Below are 19,728 nucleotides of genomic sequence, written 5' to 3' on the forward strand. Positions count from 1 at the left end.
AGATAAATTGTACAACTAATTACTACAATAATTTCAATAGAGATAAAAATAAAACATTCCAATATACATATAATCTTGAGTCTCGATTGCATTCTCGATTAAAACGGATATAAATGCAACACGCCACAAACCAAAACGACTGTGGAATGACAGAGAAATATTTAAGCAGCGCATTTTTCATGGCACAGCCCCGCTGCCGGCTACCGAGTGGCAAATGGAACAGAAAGAGACTACGAAAACCAAGCTGTTTGATTAAAATTCGTCTGCAGAACAATGTGGACGCTCGTTCTTTATTTCCCGGAGCTTTAATTTGACTTCACGGAATGTTGAACTCACTTTGAAATTTACTTTACGCTTTTATCTATTTTAAACATTTTTACAGGACCACAGATGCAGTACACGAAATTCGACAAAGGTTTCCAACAGCTTGCCACTCAAATATTACTGTACTTGCAATCAATAAAACGATAGATGAGAAACATTAAGCAACTTTAAATACTAATTCGCAACTCAACGTTTAGACAGATTGTTGCTATTTATTAATAGTAGGCATATCGGTGAATTTAGAGCTCGCAGGTTGACCATTAAAGAAATAGACACGCGTTTCATTTTAATAATGAATGAGATATTTATATAAAAGAAAGTAATTTTATTGAATTAAAAAACAAGTCTAATTAAACATAATGATGCTAATAACGAGATTTGTGTGCACAAATATGTAGAAATCAATTGTAGGAGACGAGCTAGATGTAATGAATTCTTCTAACAGAAACAGTAAAGTCTGTCCACATGACAAGGTGACAATGTTAAGTTATTGCATTGACAAACCTCTAAACATGTCGTACCGGTATTTGCTCACCTACTGGTCACAGTCGAGTAAAGCACGGACACAGGCTGACTACCTCATTCAACTATTGGGTACATTTAGTGCGGTTGTATCAAGATCATTAAAAAAATTAAAAATGCGCGCGTAATTTTATAATCTACTAAGGATTCTCGTCCTGTCACTACTGCATAAAGGTAAGTATTAAAGACTTTTGTTATTATTAAACATAACTACCCTAACCATCTAACTTTATTTTTTTTTTACTTTTCCCTAACTTTCCTTCACTAGGGCTTATGTGTAGTTAATAAACTTAAACTGGGTCCAGTTTACATTGATATGCAAAAAAATATTACTTAATACATCTTTTTATTATTTTTCATCTAAATATGAACACCTTTAAAGGTAATTGTTTTCGTCTTACATTTTGTTTAAAAGCTTTGGATAAGAATAATCATTTCAATGAGGTTGTTTATAGAAACAGTAGGTAATAAATTAACGTGTTAACATCTCAGATGTTCTCTACATATGTAACAGATAACAAAAAAACATTTTTTGTTACTAATTACTTATAATTAAACATGTATAAAGCATAATCTAATTTATTGATAATAGCAGTTCCTCGCGATCTCGTACGCGAGGAATAAAAAAGATAATAAATATAGCCTATGTCACCCGGGGATAGTGTGAATTCCCAACAGTTGTCAGTGAAAGATTTTTTTCAAATCAGTTCAGTAATTTCGGAGCCTATTCAATGTAAACAATCAAATATTTGATGTTTATAATTATACTGGTATAGATATAATAACAGATCCGATCTATCCACATTCTGTGAATATTCTTTATAATTTTTGTTCGATTGCAATGGTCTCATTAACTATGTTGACACTTGTTCGACTTGCAAATTCATAGACCTTTGATCGAATCTCAATCCGCGCTAATCAACTTTTGCATAAGACACATGGACAGATATTAATTAAATGACGTATTAACTACATAATGAACAGACAAACATATCGTGAACTCTAAGTAAAACATATTTAACTCATAATTTCTATCCTTTTGATCATCTCACTAACGTTAATCTTTCTTAAAATATTTTATACACCAATAATAGCTTAAGCTTAACTTCATTTTAATATTTCTGTTTGCGTTTGAATCAATTGTATGTCATCCTTGGAAGAGACAAATTGGCGGCAAATTCTATTGACAACATTCTAATCGGTATTGCCACTGCGGGACAGGTAACGGTGCCTAACCTCTGATTTATCTCTGGCCGTATTAATTATTTAAAAACAAAACTGACAGCGGCTTGTTATGGCACGCCACACTGCACGTAAAGGTTAAAGATTTTAGCATTTTATTATCTGTTCAGTCGCCCACTCACCTCCTTGTGTTGACCTAGACAGGAAAGTACTAATTTGCCTTCGAAACGAAATTGATACAGTTTTAACAAGTGGTTTGGCGCCTTTTTGAATGGACCGCCACGGTCAATTTATGACAGTTAATGTTTTTAGTCAAAGGGCAACTCACGTACAGCCACAGCCTTAAGCATTATGCATAGAATAAAACAATTTAGTTTATTTCCTGTAATAAAAGTATGTTATGAAGGATTACAGGAAAATTATTATACTTTAACAGATTAAACATGTTTGCCAGAAAATGTGACATACAAATCTCTACCAAAATCAGAGTAATCGCAACAACAGTTTGTTATAAAGGCGTTAGACTTCTTGCAGGTCATTTAAAAAAAATTTATTATTATTATTAAAACTTAAATTTTGTTAATCGATTCAAACTATCAATTCAGTGTTCCCCCTGGAGTTAAGAAGAGAAAATAAAGTAAAGAGGGTACAGAACTTCAAGAATAAATGTAACACAATATCAAAATCTGTAAAATTCAGAAAATAGTCAACGAGAAAAAAGTTTGGAAATCTCTATTTAAGACACATCTAACTTATTTTATACAGACACCTGTTTAACCCGAAATTTCTAAAAATAAAGAAAAAAACTAATTACAATTTAAAATATTCCTAAACAATTTGTTAAAATCATAAAAATAATTCAAGTTGGACCGGTCTAGCGGACGAATTGACACCAACGAATTTGGCGATAATCAGTGAAGTTTTTGGAAGGTGATTTATTGTGGACACGGAAACAACGGCTCGGGGAATGAGAACCAACATCACAGCAATTAATAAACTTTTGACACCGACTACTTTCTATGTCCATTTTGTTAAATTGCACTTTAGCGGTAGTCGATTTTATTTATATCTTGTTTGTGAAAAATTGAACAGTTTTAACTTCGCTGATCGAATAGTTTTAGAAACTTTTTAGTGCAGTCACGTTAAATAGTCATATTTTTATGTTTTTTTATGGTGGGAACACCAAAGTGGTTTTCGACGCCCATAGACATCCATGAATAGATACACATTTATGAGTTCATAATGTATTTAATTGACCATTACACATAATATAATACATACTCTTTAATAAGCTTTAACAATCAAGAAGGACAGTACTGCAAAATGTAAATTAGTAAACTCTGTATATTTCTCTGTGGTATGGACGTGAAACTTACAAACTTTACCCCTTATTGCGAAAGTGATATCAAATTCGATAGTTACAGAGGAAAATAAATTTTTAATCTAGCAGAAGTCTAGGCTGTGTTAATTAGTACAAGTAATATCCCACGAGACATCAATGAGGTTGTCGCCTTTGTATAGATTCTGTTATCTGCGATACCATTCTATTTTAACATAGGATTTCTAATTAAGAACTCACAAACACAGCTACAAAATCTACTTCAATTCAATTGTTATAGATTCGAACAATAAATAAACGTAATTATAACTTTACGTTGAAAGTCAACAGATTACACGTTTTTATTAGAACTTAATTAAATAAATCTTATATTTAAACTTTTCAAACAAGTATTATTGTATACAAATTAAAGATATTATTGTCTCCGTTCAAAAACAATAAAAGGGTTGCCATTATTATGTTTTTATTATTCATATATTTTGATAGTGGACCGACTGAAATACTCACGTATGCAAAGGTCAGTACTAGTGACCTTGAATATAACAAGCTATTATTCTAGCCCGTAGGCATACTGCGGCCTCCCTTTGAGTTTTAACAAGTTAGTTAATTACAATGTGACCTTGTGACAACGTCCAGCGCCACCGCCCGCCGCTGCCGCCCGCCGCCGCCGCGCTTCATAAATGATGCACAGCATTCAGCGCTTGTCGCTTTTACCTAACTTGTGACACAGATGTTAGCAAACAAATATTTTGACCAGCTGTCTATGCTACGACCACTAGTGAAAACTTGTAAATAAATTAAAACTTGTATCCGCACACAGTACCTACACCTATTGACATTTTTAACGAACAATATTCTTCGTGTTTCCTATGATACATCTGTACGCTGACAGAATGTGTTAAAATAAAAAAGATTAATTGCTTAATTAATAAATCCCCTGCGTGATATACAGGAAGCTTCAAATTGAACTCTCAGTTACATGTATCGTCAGCTAACAATGTCAGTGACAGGTGACAGGCGACAGGTGACAGGCGGCAGGTTATTACCCGCTGCACCTGACACGCGTGAGTTATTGCGCGAGACAGTGACGCACGTCACATTACGCTGAACTCATCAAGACTATAAGTACAATATGGAGTAAACAGAGGACCATAAATATTGTTATTGTAAAATACAATGTAAAAAATACTTTATTCTTCTTTGTTTTTCTGGATTGATGCTTGATTAAGTCGAGTCTATTTGAGGAAGTCTAAGTAGACATAATAAAAAAAAATACTTTTCCTCTTTGCAGATGGTGAAACTAAGTGGCCTATTGCTCCTGTTGCTGACATCTGATGTAGTCGTGAGCATACCGCAGATGCATCATGTCAAGCGATCGCTAGACAATACAAAGCACATCACACAAACTATCATCAAACATGACACGGAGAAGATGGTGCCAATACCTCTCCACGCAGTCGTCATCGAACCTTCAAGAAAACCGAAGTCATCGTCTTTATCCATTTCCATACCGCATCAGTTATTAGTGAATAACTTACACGTCATACCGATCTCGAACGTTCATCAGGTCCATGGGAACGCGCACCACGATGTGCCCACTGTCATCTCTCACACGGTATCCCATGGATCCACAAATGTCACGCACCAGCAGTTGGTGCCTGTGTTGATACCCATTCACAATCATCTAGTACCGGTCCACGATTTGACGGTCATACCGCTGCATAGTGTTGTACACAAGAATACCAACATCGGTTTCAAAATAACCGACAATCACGTGCCAGATGAATCCATAAACAGTTACCGGAATCCTCTCGGTGGGTACGGTGCGGGGTGGTACTTCGGCGGACACGGCGCTGGACATGGATTCCATTATTCTTATGGATAGTTAATTGTTAACTGCTTTATTGTTTAGTATTAATTACTATAGTATTTTATTTATATTTGAGTAATTTATTTAAAATGTAATCATTAAAGTTTTATTTATTGCCTTGCCTAATGATTTTATTTTGATGAACCTATTTGGCTCTTATTATTCACGAATCAAATTCATTCAACAAGATAGCTATTCATTACTAATTAAATTTAATTTATTTCAAAATTAAGTATTAAATACAACTTGCAGCATATCAAATAGTTTAGAAGAAATTGTATTGTCTCGTAGACTTTTGCCAGACATCTCGTCATATGGAAATATGTCTGGCAAAAGTCTAATAGATAAATAAACACTTCACCGTCGTAATATCATTGAAGTGGTGCGTTATTTTATCTCTAAATATGTCTACTTTAAAAATATACTCATTTTTATCTCTGAAGAACTCTTACTTTGAAATTGGTAACTATTTCTTACGGGTTATTTTCGTATCTAAAATCAGCTTATAGAAGTGTGACCGAACTCGTGATCTTCGAGAATGCATGTTGCATGCATTTGAACACTAATATATATGCGGGGATAAAGGGCTGTGTTAATTATCATCACCATAATAATATACCAAACTTTAAAAAACCTGGAGTACGCGTCTTGATGCATACTTTTAGAGAGTTAAATTTTGCAAACATCAAAAGCCAAATTCCGTAAGTAGTTACTACCTACTACAATTACACCTAGCTGATATCAGATACTTTTCCGAAAGAGATTATGACGAAGAGGTCAGTGGTAGAAGCGTGATAATGTGTAGGCCGGGTCGTGGCCGCTATCTACTATCTCCAAAGCACTACCTCACAGATAGCGGGTAGCACACCGGCTACTAGCTGTACCTGAGGTGACACGCTGTACCGTTAGCCAACAGTTAGTGGACCCGTGCACCTCAATACAAACGGACCGGTCGCGCATACGTTTATAGTAAGCGACAAATATAGTGTGAAAACTAATAATAAAATTCCTCTGAATTAAATAATCAAGTAAGTGTATTTAAGTATAACTAATAATTAATTAACAGATTAATTTGTGTCATCTAGATAACAATAATTTACCTTTCCTAGATCATTAGGATCTAGAAAAAGGAGTGGCAGTGCCGATACTTTTTTTCTATGGAATACTATTAATGCTATAATATTATTCTAATAAAATGTAAATTTTATCTAGTAGCTCTATACTGTATAAGTCACATAAAATAACTTTTGCACACATTGATTATGGAATTTTCATAATTTGCTATTTAGCATATAAATTTAGTAACTTTGCAACGTATACTAAAAAAATGTTATTGCATTCACACTGATCGTGACACCTGACCCCGTGTTGGGTCAAACTGCATCGATTTTAAAACATGTAAATAATATTTTGTTCTGTTGCAGTTTACAAGTGCAGATATTGATAAGGAACGCCAATTGCCACAATAATTGCTTAAAAGATAATTTTACAAAATGAGGTAAGCACACAATTACATCTTTATTAAAACAAATGAATGTATGCAGGACCCAATAATTTGCTATTGCTGTAAATAAACTTTTTTGTTTGCAGATTACAAGAAGTATGCCTGATGTTCACTTTAATGAGTGTTATAAGCTTCGTGAACAGCCATTCTCTACACGGTACTTTAAGATTTTATTTTTTCAGACATAATAATAACCAGGAAATACGCAAAACAATTATTTTAATACTTGCGATATCTTACAGAAAATTTCACTAACAATTTCTCATCATCAATTCTTTAATACTAAACTAGTTTTGTTGTAATATTCCTGTATTAACACAAATATTTATCAGGTTACATAAAGAACGAGAAGCTGAGGACGGCTTATAGAATAGTGTACCGCTCACAGCCGTGGCCGGTGGCGCGGGACATGTGCGCGGAGGAAGGCGGGAAACTCGCCGTGCCCAAGTCTGAGGTAAACAGTCAAAGGATTCGTTATATTTGTCTGAGTTTAGAAAGTCACCAACTCTTCGACAATTCAATTGTTGTTGCAGGAAGAGTTTCTATTCCTGCAAAAGTTAGTGCGCGGTATGCACTACCCTGCGGTGGTCGACGCAGCGGACAAGCTGGTGGTGTGGCTTGGCATCTCCAAATTGCACGACCACAAGATATGGACCAGTGTTGATGGTAACTGTCCTATGTATTCTATAGTAAACGATTTCTCGCGGACTATTTGAATAAGTAAACAGCTCTCTTTAGTCGCTGTAGGAATATGAATGTGACGCGACGACTCTTACGATTCTTTATTGTAATCACATAAAAAACTTTTTCCTTTTCTCTTATTCAATTATTCAACATATCATCATGCAATTTTGCTTTTAATAAACAGAACCTTGCTGATGCTTCTTTGCTTTTAAGACTGCACTTCAAAGTCCATGAATTCATCAGGATAACGAGGCTAGAGACGGTAGCTCCGCGATACGAGGTCTTGGGTCTGTGATCTGGGGCAGGACTATAAAACTGTTTCTAGCGCAAGTTGTACTAAAACGTGGAGATAGCGCGCCCGCTAACGAGCCGTAAACATGTGTGTGCATTTAGTGTGCTCACACACCAACATACGACACTGTTATTAAACTTATCTTACAGTTAGATACTAGAAAGTTAAAATAGTAGGTTTTTAACAATTTGTTGAAAAAAAATATATTTTCTAATTTCTCATCATTTTAATCTTACTAATATTATAAATGCTAATGTCTGTTAGAATATATCTCCAGAAGGGCTGCATGGATATTGCTTAAATTTGCCGTATATATAGGTTTTTTTAATACCGAGCGGAGAGAATCGCGGGAATTACGTAAACATTAATCAGTTCATTTAGAAAATACAAGAACTACTAATGTTTTGTTCTTACGATATCCGTCTAGTGTGGGTCCACACTTGTTTATCCAGCGAAGCATTAGCGATAGTGCAAAGTAAATGCCAGACGCATAAACTAACTACTAAAAGGTAATGATAGCTCAGCTTGGACTCTGCACTGAACATCTTACTTACTTACTTATGTGTATCTTAATACACCCACATTACGTACGTCAGCTGCTACATTTATTGGGACATGTTAAAGTTAATGAGTTTACTATCGATGTAGGTGACATTACATGCAGGTTACACTGCTCATTAACAATGTATCATACATTGTAACGTAATCATAATGATGTACCAAATCATCAGTAGATTATCTATGTGTTGTGTTCCAGGTGATGACATCAGGGACATAGGTTTCGACCGGTGGGCTGGGGACAACGGACTCACTACTAGGTACGTATGGCATTAGGAATTAGTGGCCAGTAATCTTTGAAATTACAGATAAAAAATATATATTTACGTGTATATACTAATCTTAGCTGATAATAACTAAAAGTAATAAAATAGTTTCTATGTCCTGATCCTGTCTAGCAATGATGTTGAGGAGCCGCAATGCGCTGCGCTGGACGCGGTGAACCCGGGTCTGCGCGACTGGTGGTGCCATCTGCCGCAACCCTTCATCTGCCAAATGCAACTCGACAGTGAAGACTGAACATCACATTCCTGTTTTAGTTTTATGTTCTCGGAATTGAGTTGGCACGTGAAAAACTATTTTTTTTTTCTGTCGTACGTGCCAACTCAAGCACAGGATAGCTGCATTACTACATTTCAAGTATTATTTCTGCCTTATTGTTATTATATTATATTTAAAAACAATATGTAAAACATTTATTTAAATTTTCTATGTTAACAATAAAAAGTGCATACAACGTTTTTTTCTGTTTGTAATATCGGTAACAAAAAAAAGTATGCCAATTCAAATAAAAAGAAAGATAAATCCAATTCGAATGAAGTTAAAAAAAGAAGTCGGCGTTAAAAGCTCAAGCATTGGGCAGCCGTAATAAAATCACATCGTTCAAATCCCCCATTTAATAAAACGATAATAAGCGGAGATATTAAACGCTGCCCCCCCCCCCGCACCTTCCTTCCCCTGGCCGAGGTATTATGTAAAAATTCCAATATAAATGTTAAAGCCGCGCCCCCGAGCTCAGACTCAATAAAACTTTGCAAGATCCCGCGGGAAGTTTTAATTCAATCACATGGTATGAGGATTACGCGTCCATCTTCATACAACATGTAAGGACTTATGTTACTTATTATTTAACTTTCATATTTCCAGCGGAAACTTAAGCTTACCTCATTCAAACTTGGAGTACTAGTATGCATAAATAATATTTCTTTAACCTTTTAGCAAACATTTTAGTTTTTTTTTTATAAAACAATGCATGTTTTGTTCCATATCATACTTGGTGGCGAATTTTGTACTTATTAAGTAAAAAAGGAATGCTAAATAACTACTTTAAATTTATATCAAAGGAACTAGCTTCGTTCGTGCAAAGGAAAAACATTAGTAAGTAGGCTACTTAGTGGTCTTCCAGACTGCGTTCTAGATCCTTATCAAGTTATCCAGGTCCATCCAACCGCTCTGTTGCTCCGCTGTAACCTTCAAACAAACATCCATCGAATCAGTAGCATTTATTATCTGACCAATTTTTAAACCCTAAATTGAATCGAATACAAACACTGCCATCTGTTGGCTAGCAGACAAACCACTCACAAATATTTTGATTTTTAAAAGCGCCATCTATTGATGATAACTAATACTAATACATAATTCTTTAATTATATAACTTTGTGCGTAAAGAAATGAAAATATACAAAAACATATGAAATGCTTCGCAAGTTAAGCAAAATATAGCATTTTAATTAAAAATTTAGAGGCGTTTTAATTTTACTTTTACTGACAACTATGGGACTAACTGTCAATGTCAGCGTCAGCTGTGACTGCAAATGTCACTGCAAAATATTTTACTTTCGAGGTTACAACATTATTATTCTAATTTTATATTATTTTTAAGTTGAAGGTAAGGAGTGTACTTTACGTGGACCTATAATTTCATATCTGAAGTATGATCAGCACTCAAATATGGACATAAAATGAATTAGCAAATCATAAGACGCTATAAATAATCCTAACCTCACTATTTTGTTTATTTTTTAGATGAATCTAATAAGAAGCGGCTTAAATCTTTTGGCGGCAGGAATTCGGACACAATGTTATCAAATACCAGGTACTACCTATCATTTAATACACTTTTTATAACATTTGTATTTTCATTAATGTGTTATCTTCACTAGCAGACCATTTATTCCCAGAGACAATTGTTCAAAATTAGGTTAACTGTATGCGTAGTATTGAGCTCTTATAAAGTATTTGTGGTCTTTAATCCTTAGAATTTCTACATCACACAAATTAAAACAATTTGAAAATGAACTCCGTGAAGGGTACAAATAAACTAGATTTTAGTAACATACTAAAATAGGTAACAATAAAGATATTAATTTTGTAATATTATGATTATATATGAGTATTAAGAAGTAACAAGCCACTGCTTGTTACAGGCACAAGGACATAAAAATCCTCAGTTTATGCTCTCCGACCGATAATAAATACACTTTATACTAACTTATATCCTAGATGCTTTCTAGGACATAGATGCCAAAGAGTTAATCACAATGTTGTAAATTAACCATATGCTAAAATCCCCCCTAACATAGGCAAGGCTCCAAGACCCTTGGTGGATAATTTCACCAAAATCTATTGAGGCGGAGATACCTTCAGACAAACATCCATTCTAAACATAAGAAAATATTATGTAATCCTCAAAAGACTTTAATTACTTACATGATAATGCATTGCAATTATAAATATTTATTAAAATTTGGTTGATATGAATAACTGTATTATGGAAATAAATGCATTTAATAACCATAGGGTTATAAAGGAACAAAACGAATGATGCATTGCATTGTTTGCCTTTTGTGTTTATGTATTTCAAACTAGTACATAGGAAGGCGGCGACGTCACATAGCTGTCAATATAGCGGCGGCTCAATTTACCGATGCTCACATCTGCATCATCAAGATTTACCAGCTGCCATTTCACTGCGTGCGATTGTGGTATTTATTGTTATTGTGTTAGAGATGATTGTGGCATATCATTGTTACGGTCAGCGTATTAGCGAGGGATCGTTATGTCGCGCCTGTATTTTACGAGGAACCCTTCCGCGTGGACCCGGATTAAATCTTGCGGTAACGTTAGCAAAAAAATGTTTGGAAAATCAATGAAATTGTTTCTATTAAATTAAACTACCGTTACAATTTTCATTGTGATTATTTTTCATATTTCCGAAGTTTTTAGTAATTTACAATACTCATGATCACATGGTGACCAGTATGTTGCTCTAGCTGCGAAAATAACTACTCATCTACAACAGTTTTAACAGATTATAAACTATATAAATTCCATAGTAATTCTTACTTGTTACGAAATGTCTATCACCGTACATACAAATATCATATTCTCTTGAATATAAATATGTGATCCGTGTACCTACTTTATTTGCCGACGCTACCATCCACCGCACGGTACGGTCCAAACAAAAGGGTTGCGGAGCCAGCGTGAGTCAGCGCGATGACCGCAGCCCGTAATCTGCGCCATTCACACCTCGGTCCATCTCCGGGCGGCGTGTGAGCGCAGAACTGACCGCATTGTGCGAGTTGTGCATTGTATGCGCTGAGCTGCCACTTTGCATGTGCTCACATATTCATTAATATCAAAGACATCAATGCCTCTATCGCTCACCGATGCCACTTTGGTACGCTGTTACCAATGACGATATCATTTGAGTCTTTGATACCTCACACTTAGGTCACTATACTCCATGATACCAGGTCTACTGAACAAAAGATATTCAAGTAACATGACATAGAGCAATCTTTTCATTTATTTTAAATGCAATTTAAAATAATAATATTATAAACTACTGTGATAAATAAAATTTTGGGCGATATAAAGAGTTATACATAATGAGTAAATAACAGTCAATAACTTTTTTGTTTATCTTGAATATGTTGACAAAAATTACCAAATCTTTATTTACATACGCTTCCTATACATGAAATGGCAAACTCACCCCTTTCCCCGAGCTCAGTCCCCCGTCCCCTCTCCCTGTTCTAATCAGAAGTCCTTCCCAGAAACTGCGCTGTCCATTAATAAGGCACAGGAATAGTAAAGGATTAGTTGATAACAAAACAGTTATTTGCAGTTCGTTGTGTCGCGTTGTGTTGTGTTGTGTTGTGTAAGTAGCATTGTCACTGTTGCGAACTGCAAATGCAATCACAATAGACCACTATGCCTTAAGACTGTCGCACACAAAGCTATGCTATGCTATAAACACAATTTTTATGATTTTTATAAATGTTATTTAATAAGGAACTTAAATAAAATTGACATCTTTATAATAATATAATAATGTACGACAAAATAAATTAATTTATTTAATTTCATAGAGTTGTTCGACTAATACTGCCACTATTTTATATTGTTGTAATAAAATGCGCAGATTTCGGTATTTAATGAAAAAGAATAAATCCCTATTGCAACGCTTTAAACTACGACAAAAATAAAAGATTATGTCACGTTAAAATTTCGTTATAAATAGCATTTACATAGCGCCCAGTATGCTCTCGTCCTAACGTATGCCCGATAGAGATGTAAAATTCCTGTATTCAAAAATATGGTTCATAACAATAACAATTGTTATAATGTCCGCCATACGCGACAACGACGCGTCGACGCCGAGACCAACTCTTGCCTATTGTCATTGTCACAGCGCACGGGTTTTTTGACCGAGAATGGGAGTCAGAGATAGGATCATATTTAAATCTGCGCCCGTCATCTGCGAACAATGCCCACTATTAGCGGATTATGATCTGCAAAAAGAGCAGGTACTTGTGGTCCTCGAGGCATAAGCGCTAGCGATTTGTTCAATGAGATTTTTTGTTGTAAGTAATACAGTTATTTTGTCATAAAGATTGTACTACTAAAATAATGTTAGCAAATAAGTTAAGTCCTATGCCTCCAGAGTTGTGAAGTCTTAAATCAAAGAGTTTTCAGTTAAACTTTTTAAATGAAGTCGTTATTTAAATAATATTACAAGTTAGCGTACGATATTGTTATCCTTATATAATATTATGTACGAATTATTAGCAAATAATTAATACTTTGCATTTGTAGAATACGATTAAAAGATAATTTCTTAATATGTGTTACTGTAGTACTATTTATTAGTTTTGATTATCAGTACAATTCCGCTTCCGCTTGTGTATTATGGCAAGCGTAATATTTTCTTGCATGTGGCAGATGCAAAGTGCGCAGTCCCGCGGGACGCTGGCCGGACGGCCGGACACTCACAATCCCGTCAGCCGGACACTACGTGACGTGGCAATAATCCGGACACACATTTGTTGTTTTAGTTGCGACGCAAATATTGACAACACCTGAAATGTGTTCAGGCTTCTTACGACGTCGTAATACCGAAAGTCTTTGCTTCCCCCTTGCTCTTGATATTCTTTAAGGAATGTTTACTTTGGAAATGCGAAAAGCGTAAGCAGTACACATTTGATTATAAACTGATTAGCAACTTAATTGCCGGTAAAAGACCAGACAAAGATGCACAAAAATGTATATTTATTGTGTGCCTTTTAATGTAATAAATTTCTTTACCGACGCCTGTACCGACGTACGACGACTAACCTAGTATCCTTTTGGTTGGTGCCTTTTTTTTGTGTGGAACAATTGAAGAACACTTTCAAACAATAACACCAATCTGGCGTACAGCAACCAATATTTTAGTACAATATGTTTATATAACTTGAATGTTCTCATGGGATCATAGTAGCGTGTCAATCATACGTCCCGAGTCCCGCTATCAGGCCCCCAAATCCGCGGGCAGTCGTCTCCCCGCTGCGCACAAACCATACAATTTACACAATAACTGCGCCGCCCAGACTTACCTCAACAAATGCGAATAACATTTTATACATCTTAATAAAAGGCTTGAAACTTGAAAAGGTTGAATTATACGATCGTTTACAAACTACCGTTTTATCTATGGAGATATAATCCAGCCCCAATAGCGGGAGACGTTGCTTTTGAAAATTAATTTTTTCCTAAACATGTCTGTGTATAAATGTTGTTTTAATAGTGGATCGTAGTAAACGAGCAATGAAGTTACTTACTTACTTACTCCGCTGGCGCATCGACCCAAAGTGGGTCTTGGCCTCCGACACAAGAGATCGCCAAAGTCGCCTGTCTTGCGCCTTCTCCTGCCAGTCCATCGCTTGTAGCTCCCGCAGATCCAGCTCTACGGCGTCTCGCCAGCGGTACCTGGGCCGACCGATGGGTCGGCGGCCAATCGGGGTCCCGAGGTATGCTGCTTTGGCCTTTCGATCTTCCCCCATTCTCATGAGGTGGCCCAGCCATCGGAGTCTTTGAGCTTTTGCTTCTCCGATGATATTCGGCTCACCCACCAGCGTCTCAATTTCCGCGTTGTAGCGGGTTCTCCAGCTGCCGTCTTCTCTTAGTGTTGGGCCCAGGATCTTGCGCATGATTTTTCTTTCCGCCACCAGAAGCTTTTCCTCCTCTTTAAGGGTCAGTGTCCAGGTTTCGCAGCCGTATAGCAAGATCGGTCTTATCACCGTTTTGTATATCCGTATCTTGGTTCTTCTGCTCAGTAGCTTCGACACTAACACTTGGTGCAGAGCGGCACTACAACGGAGGGCGTTGTGAATCCGGATGTTAATTTCCTCTTCTCGTGTATTGGTGTCCGTTATAGTGCATCCCAGGTACTTGAACTTGGCGGTCCCTTTGAACAGAATATCGCCAACGCGCAAATCTTCACGCTCTTTTCTTGTGTTATTGTAGCGTTTCATGTGGTGATATTCCGTTTTATCATGGTTAAGTTTGAGCCCAACCCTAGAGGCTTCGGAGATCAGAGCTCGAACCGCGCACTGCACTTCTACTTTACTCTCACCCAGAAGAGCTATGTCATCGGCATATCCGATCACCCTATGTTGTCCATTTAGCCGTATCCCGGTGTCCAATGCCAGCAATTTTCTTATGACATGCTCCAGGGCTATGTTGAACAACGTCGGGGACAGCGCATCTCCTTGCTTTAACCCGGTGACTACCTCAAACTCCTCGGTGACTTCGCCTCCAACCCTAATGCGCATTTTGCTCTCTTGCGTAGCCATCTTGATCAGATTGATGAGTTTTTGTGGGATTCCGAAGTTGTTGAGTATGGCGTATAGTGACCCCCTATCTACACTGTCGTAGGCCTTGCTAAAGTCTACGAACAGTGCGTGAATGCTTTGTGCGTACTCCCATTTCTTCTCCATAAGCTGCTTCAGGAGAAATATTTGGTCCACCGTGCTACGATTTCGTCGGAACCCACACTGATAATCCCCGATGATTTGTTCCGCGTAGGGCTCTAGTCTATTCAGCAGCACGTAAGATAGTACCTTGTACGCTGTCGGGAGCAAAGCGATTCCTCGATAATTTGAGCACGTCTTCTTGCATCCTTTTTTATGGATAGGGACGATGATACCCACTTTCCACTCTCGCGGCAGTTGTTCTGCAGACCATATCTTACACAGCAGCTCATATAGTATGCACTGGGTGGCGACTCCCCCGTACTTCCATATTTCGGCATGTAAACTGTCTATGCCAGGAGCTTTGTCGTTTTTCAGCCTCATTATCGCCTTTTTGACTTCTTCAAACGATAACGGCGCTACATCTGTATGTGTGTTTGCCTCATCGTTTAAATGCTGGCCCTCACGGCGTATGGGGAGCGTCCTCCGGGTGGCGGATGGGGGAGTGGTCGGTAGTACAGCATAGCTACGCTACCCGGCTAAGCCCGATGGGCTCGCTGACCAAAGTAGGGTGTGGTCCTCCAGCAATATGGGGGTTGTGCGGCGGGTTGACAACTCGCCCACGGAAAAAAAACAATTGTTACGAAACCGACAAAGCAATGAAGTTCATTAAATAATATCCTAATGATGATCAGTCAGCCTTTACGCTGTAGATACTTAAGAAAGAAAAAAGAAAAAGATGTTTGAGTTACCCTTTTCCTTGCTGTTTTTTTATTCCTCTATGTCAATAGTATTTTTGAAATTAATGCGCAAGAGAAAAATCATGAAAATGTAATTTTAAAAGTACTGCAATAACTATTTATTTACTGTGACAAATGTAATTTGTAACTTTATAAAAACTACACTACATCCAAATTTGAAATGCAATTAAGAAGTAAGATTGCAATAGATAAGTTCCCGGTGTAGGGACGGCGAAGCATAATGCGTGTTATAATCCGTGAAGCGGCGGAGTGCATTTGTCACCTGCCAGTCAGTCAGTCGCTCTGACTGCACCTTGTTATTTGTAACGGTGTGATACGGTGAAGGATTACGGATCCCGACACGACACCACAATGTCATATACGCCCACGCATTTCAGAGATCTCATACTTACGGAGATGCGACTATATTTAGACCCTAATTGACATGATAAGTTCTGTTTTCTCAGTAAAAATGATATAGGCGAAAAATATAAAATTTAGGTTGCTCTATGTTAAAGAAACAAAGACAAGCTAAAAATAATGCTACAAACAAGCTATATTATAAGTTATATAATTGTAATTCCAGCTGTAACTCAGCGTGTCTCCCCGGCAACAGAGGGCGCTGGCTCGCCGCTGGGCCTGCTCAGCCGCTGCATGGCCTCACTGGCGCAGATGCACCGCACGGGACCCCACAAAAAGAACAGGAAGTCTCGGAACCCGCTTAACGGAAACCCATTTGCTAAGGTACGTCACCATGGCAACGGATAAATATAACTCTAATTTGCTACGACTCCCCAAGTGACCAGCGACTCTCTCTCTCTAATTTTCTTCAATTCTTTTTCTTACAGGGTGTAGTACTAAAGACATTGATTAGGAAGCCGAAGAAGCCGAACTCCGCGAACCGCAAGTGCGTTCTGACGCGGCTGTCCAATGGCAAGGAGATGATCGCCTACGTGCCCGGCATCGGACACAACCTGCAGGAGCACAACATCGTACTTGTGCGCGTCGGCAGGTAACCTACCATCTGCTCTGCTCACTGCCCACTGCACACCGCTCATTGCTCACTGCCCACTGCACACTGTTCATTGTTCACTGCCCACTGCCCACAGATTCATCTGTAAATGCGACACTGTTAGAAATCTGTTAGATCTAGCTGGAATTTTCTGTTATATTTTCGTAATTTACATTGCTTAAAAGTTGAATGCAGGTTTTATACTCATTTATATCGTTGTATCTAAAGATTAACTTCCACTTCGCCATTAAAAAAAACACGCAATGAATGTATATTAATAAGTAGGTAATATTATTTCAGAGTGAAGGACTGTCCCGGCGTGAAGCTGAAGTGTGTGCGCGGGAAATTCGACCTGTCGCATGTCGTCAAACAAAAACAGTAGTGTGAGTGACTATATGTAATTATGTTTAGTTATGCTGCAGTTATTATATCACTTTAGTGTAAGGAAAATATTTGTTTTATTTATATTGTCTGCATTATTCAATTACATCCTTCAATAAATATCTATTAAAGGTATTCTATTATTAGACAATAAATACGTTCTCTGTTTTGTAATGTATTTATAACACATTTTAAAATTAAAATAAACCTCTTTCTCTCTTAAAAACATCGTAATTGTGCTCAATATTTTACAATGGCGTCGCGCGCTGTCATTGGCGGGGGGGGGGGGGGGGNNTGTGTCGCATGCGCAGGCCGCGCCCTCACCGCTCTCTGCCGCCCCCGCCCCACCTCGCCCGACCCCCAGCATTGTGCAACACAAAACACACAGTAAACACCATATACCACAACAATGCCCTTCCAACACTAACACAGCTCCTGCACAAATAAATTACTGTAAAATATGGCGCGAGAAATGTTTTGGAATCTTTTTCGAGTATCTATTGTTCAGTTTCTCATTTCGGTAAATCAGTTTATTTTACAATATTATTTTTAGATATTTAATAAAACCAGAGAATTTAAGATTCGCTTTCGAATTAGCCACAAATGAGTATCTACTTCGGCATTTTGAGCCAACAAATGCATTAACTATTTGTTTATTGCCTTTGGTAATTACTGAACAACAGTTAACGTCTAATCCGATTATAACAAACATTTTATTCAATAATACTTAAAACAACACAACGTTTCCCGCGCAAAGCTTAACTTTAATAGGGTATAGAAGTTTTATTATAATTCCGTTCAAGATTTTAGGTATAAATAAAAATTAATCGTTTTAGTTTTATAATTTTATTATTGTTGTAATATAAATTAAGATATCTCTGCCTTATTCTAACTTACAACTAACATAAATTGCACTTAACGTCCTAAATAATATTTACAAATAAATATTGCACCTACATAAAAACACCAACTTAACTCTAAAATAAATTAAATCGATATTATCTGCCGAGTGAAATTATTTACAGCTCTTACTAGCGCCAAAAAGTCTCAGAATGTGGGCGGTACTGCAGAAGAGTCAGTAAGGGTAGGGCTGACGACAGCGCACACAAGAGTTGGAGGCGAGCTGGCCCCTGAGCTTGGCGAGCTCGTTCCGGAGGAAGGTGACCTTGAGTGCGAGATGAATCTCCCTCAGCTTGCGACGGTCGCGGCTCTGCTTGGCGGCGTGGTTGTTGCGCTCGCGCTGACGCCTGTAGGAGTCGTCCGCCGCCGCGCTACCCTGCACTGCGCGCCGCATGCGCGGGTTGTTCCCCAGCAGACTGCCACCGTTCTTCTCCGCCATCGCCCGCAGCGTGTCCTTCTCGAACTCCTGGAAGTCCGGGTCGTCCGACAGCGAGTCCGCGTCCATGTAGCTCGACCTCTTCCCGCCTGCCCGTGTTGCGTGCCGAGAGGTCGGCGATGCCGGTGGCGAGATCATGCCCGTGCGCGGACTGACCGGTGTCGCGTACGAGCACATGCTGTCACCCGATAAAGGTGAAGAACGCGGGGCCGGCACGTACGTATCCGCAGGATATCCATAGTATGGATGCGGCTCCGTGACCGGGTAGGGATATCCATACACTACATTGTTTGGATAGTAGTCCGATGTCAGTGTTGGGTTCTTGCACTTGGTTGACAAGTCCAGGGCGGCGTCTTCGGCGTACGGGGTCCACAGAGCCATTTTTGTTATGTCCGAACTGTTCGAGGGATCGATCGCAATTGACTACCCCGTCGATTGCTCAAGCGCCCTTCTCGGCGTCGGGGGCGGGGCCTAGCCGAAGGGGACTTACCCCCACCCGACTCCCCCGCAAGGACCTCGCTACCTGATCCATTAACGGGTCTCCGTTATAACAAAACAATAGTTTATTGCGATATTTAATCCTTGCGTAGTTTTGGGGATTATATTATATTGTGTTATGTTTTAATTCTTCGGCTTACGACAATTTTTTTCTCAGCGATGCAGTTTCCAGAAATTTCTTGTTTTTAACAATTTAGTACTGATGAGATATTTATGAATATTTACTTACCGTAGATAAATAAAGA

At 37.9% G+C, this 19,728-nt stretch overlaps 4 protein-coding genes across 5 annotated transcripts; 3 read left to right on the forward strand and 1 right to left on the reverse strand.

The window, feature by feature from the left end:
* The first annotated feature begins 4,662 nt into the window (after window positions 1-4,662).
* On the forward strand, window positions 4,663-5,252 carry LOC106113706 (uncharacterized). Its single transcript, XM_013306566.1, has one exon. It carries the CDS (start codon window positions 4,725-4,727, stop codon window positions 5,250-5,252), a length of 528 nt encoding a protein of 175 aa, XP_013162020.1. The 5' UTR covers window positions 4,663-4,724.
* Window positions 5,253-6,625: 1,373 nt separating this feature from the next.
* LOC106113667 (uncharacterized) lies at window positions 6,626-8,994 on the forward strand. Its single transcript, XM_013306520.1, has 6 exons — window positions 6,626-6,735; window positions 6,828-6,898; window positions 7,074-7,195; window positions 7,275-7,407; window positions 8,475-8,535; window positions 8,674-8,994. Exons 1-6 carry the CDS (start codon window positions 6,731-6,733, stop codon window positions 8,792-8,794), a joined length of 513 nt encoding a protein of 170 aa, XP_013161974.1. The 5' UTR covers window positions 6,626-6,730; the 3' UTR covers window positions 8,795-8,994.
* A 1,088-nt stretch (window positions 8,995-10,082) lies between these two features.
* On the forward strand, window positions 10,083-17,718 carry mRpS12 (mitochondrial ribosomal protein S12). Of its 2 annotated transcripts, NM_001312212.1 has the most exon segments (6): window positions 10,136-10,166; window positions 10,304-10,373; window positions 16,843-17,000; window positions 17,105-17,268; window positions 17,569-17,643; window positions 17,646-17,718. In NM_001312212.1, coding segments are annotated over 5 exon segments (477 nt in total). In that variant the 5' UTR covers window positions 10,136-10,166; the 3' UTR covers window positions 17,656-17,718.
* A 781-nt stretch (window positions 17,719-18,499) lies between these two features.
* LOC106113697 (D site-binding protein-like) lies at window positions 18,500-19,635 on the reverse strand. The gene has a single exon (XM_013306556.1). The coding sequence runs from the start codon at window positions 19,364-19,366 to the stop codon at window positions 18,725-18,727; it is 642 nt and encodes a 213-aa protein (XP_013162010.1). The 5' UTR covers window positions 19,367-19,635; the 3' UTR covers window positions 18,500-18,724.
* Window positions 19,636-19,728: the final 93 nt, after the last annotated feature.

The sequence above is a fragment of the Papilio xuthus genome, unplaced genomic scaffold (assembly GCF_000836235.2).
Source record: "Papilio xuthus unplaced genomic scaffold, Pxut_1.1 DF828177.1, whole genome shotgun sequence".
NCBI classification, from domain to species: Eukaryota; Metazoa; Arthropoda; class Insecta; order Lepidoptera; family Papilionidae; genus Papilio; species Papilio xuthus.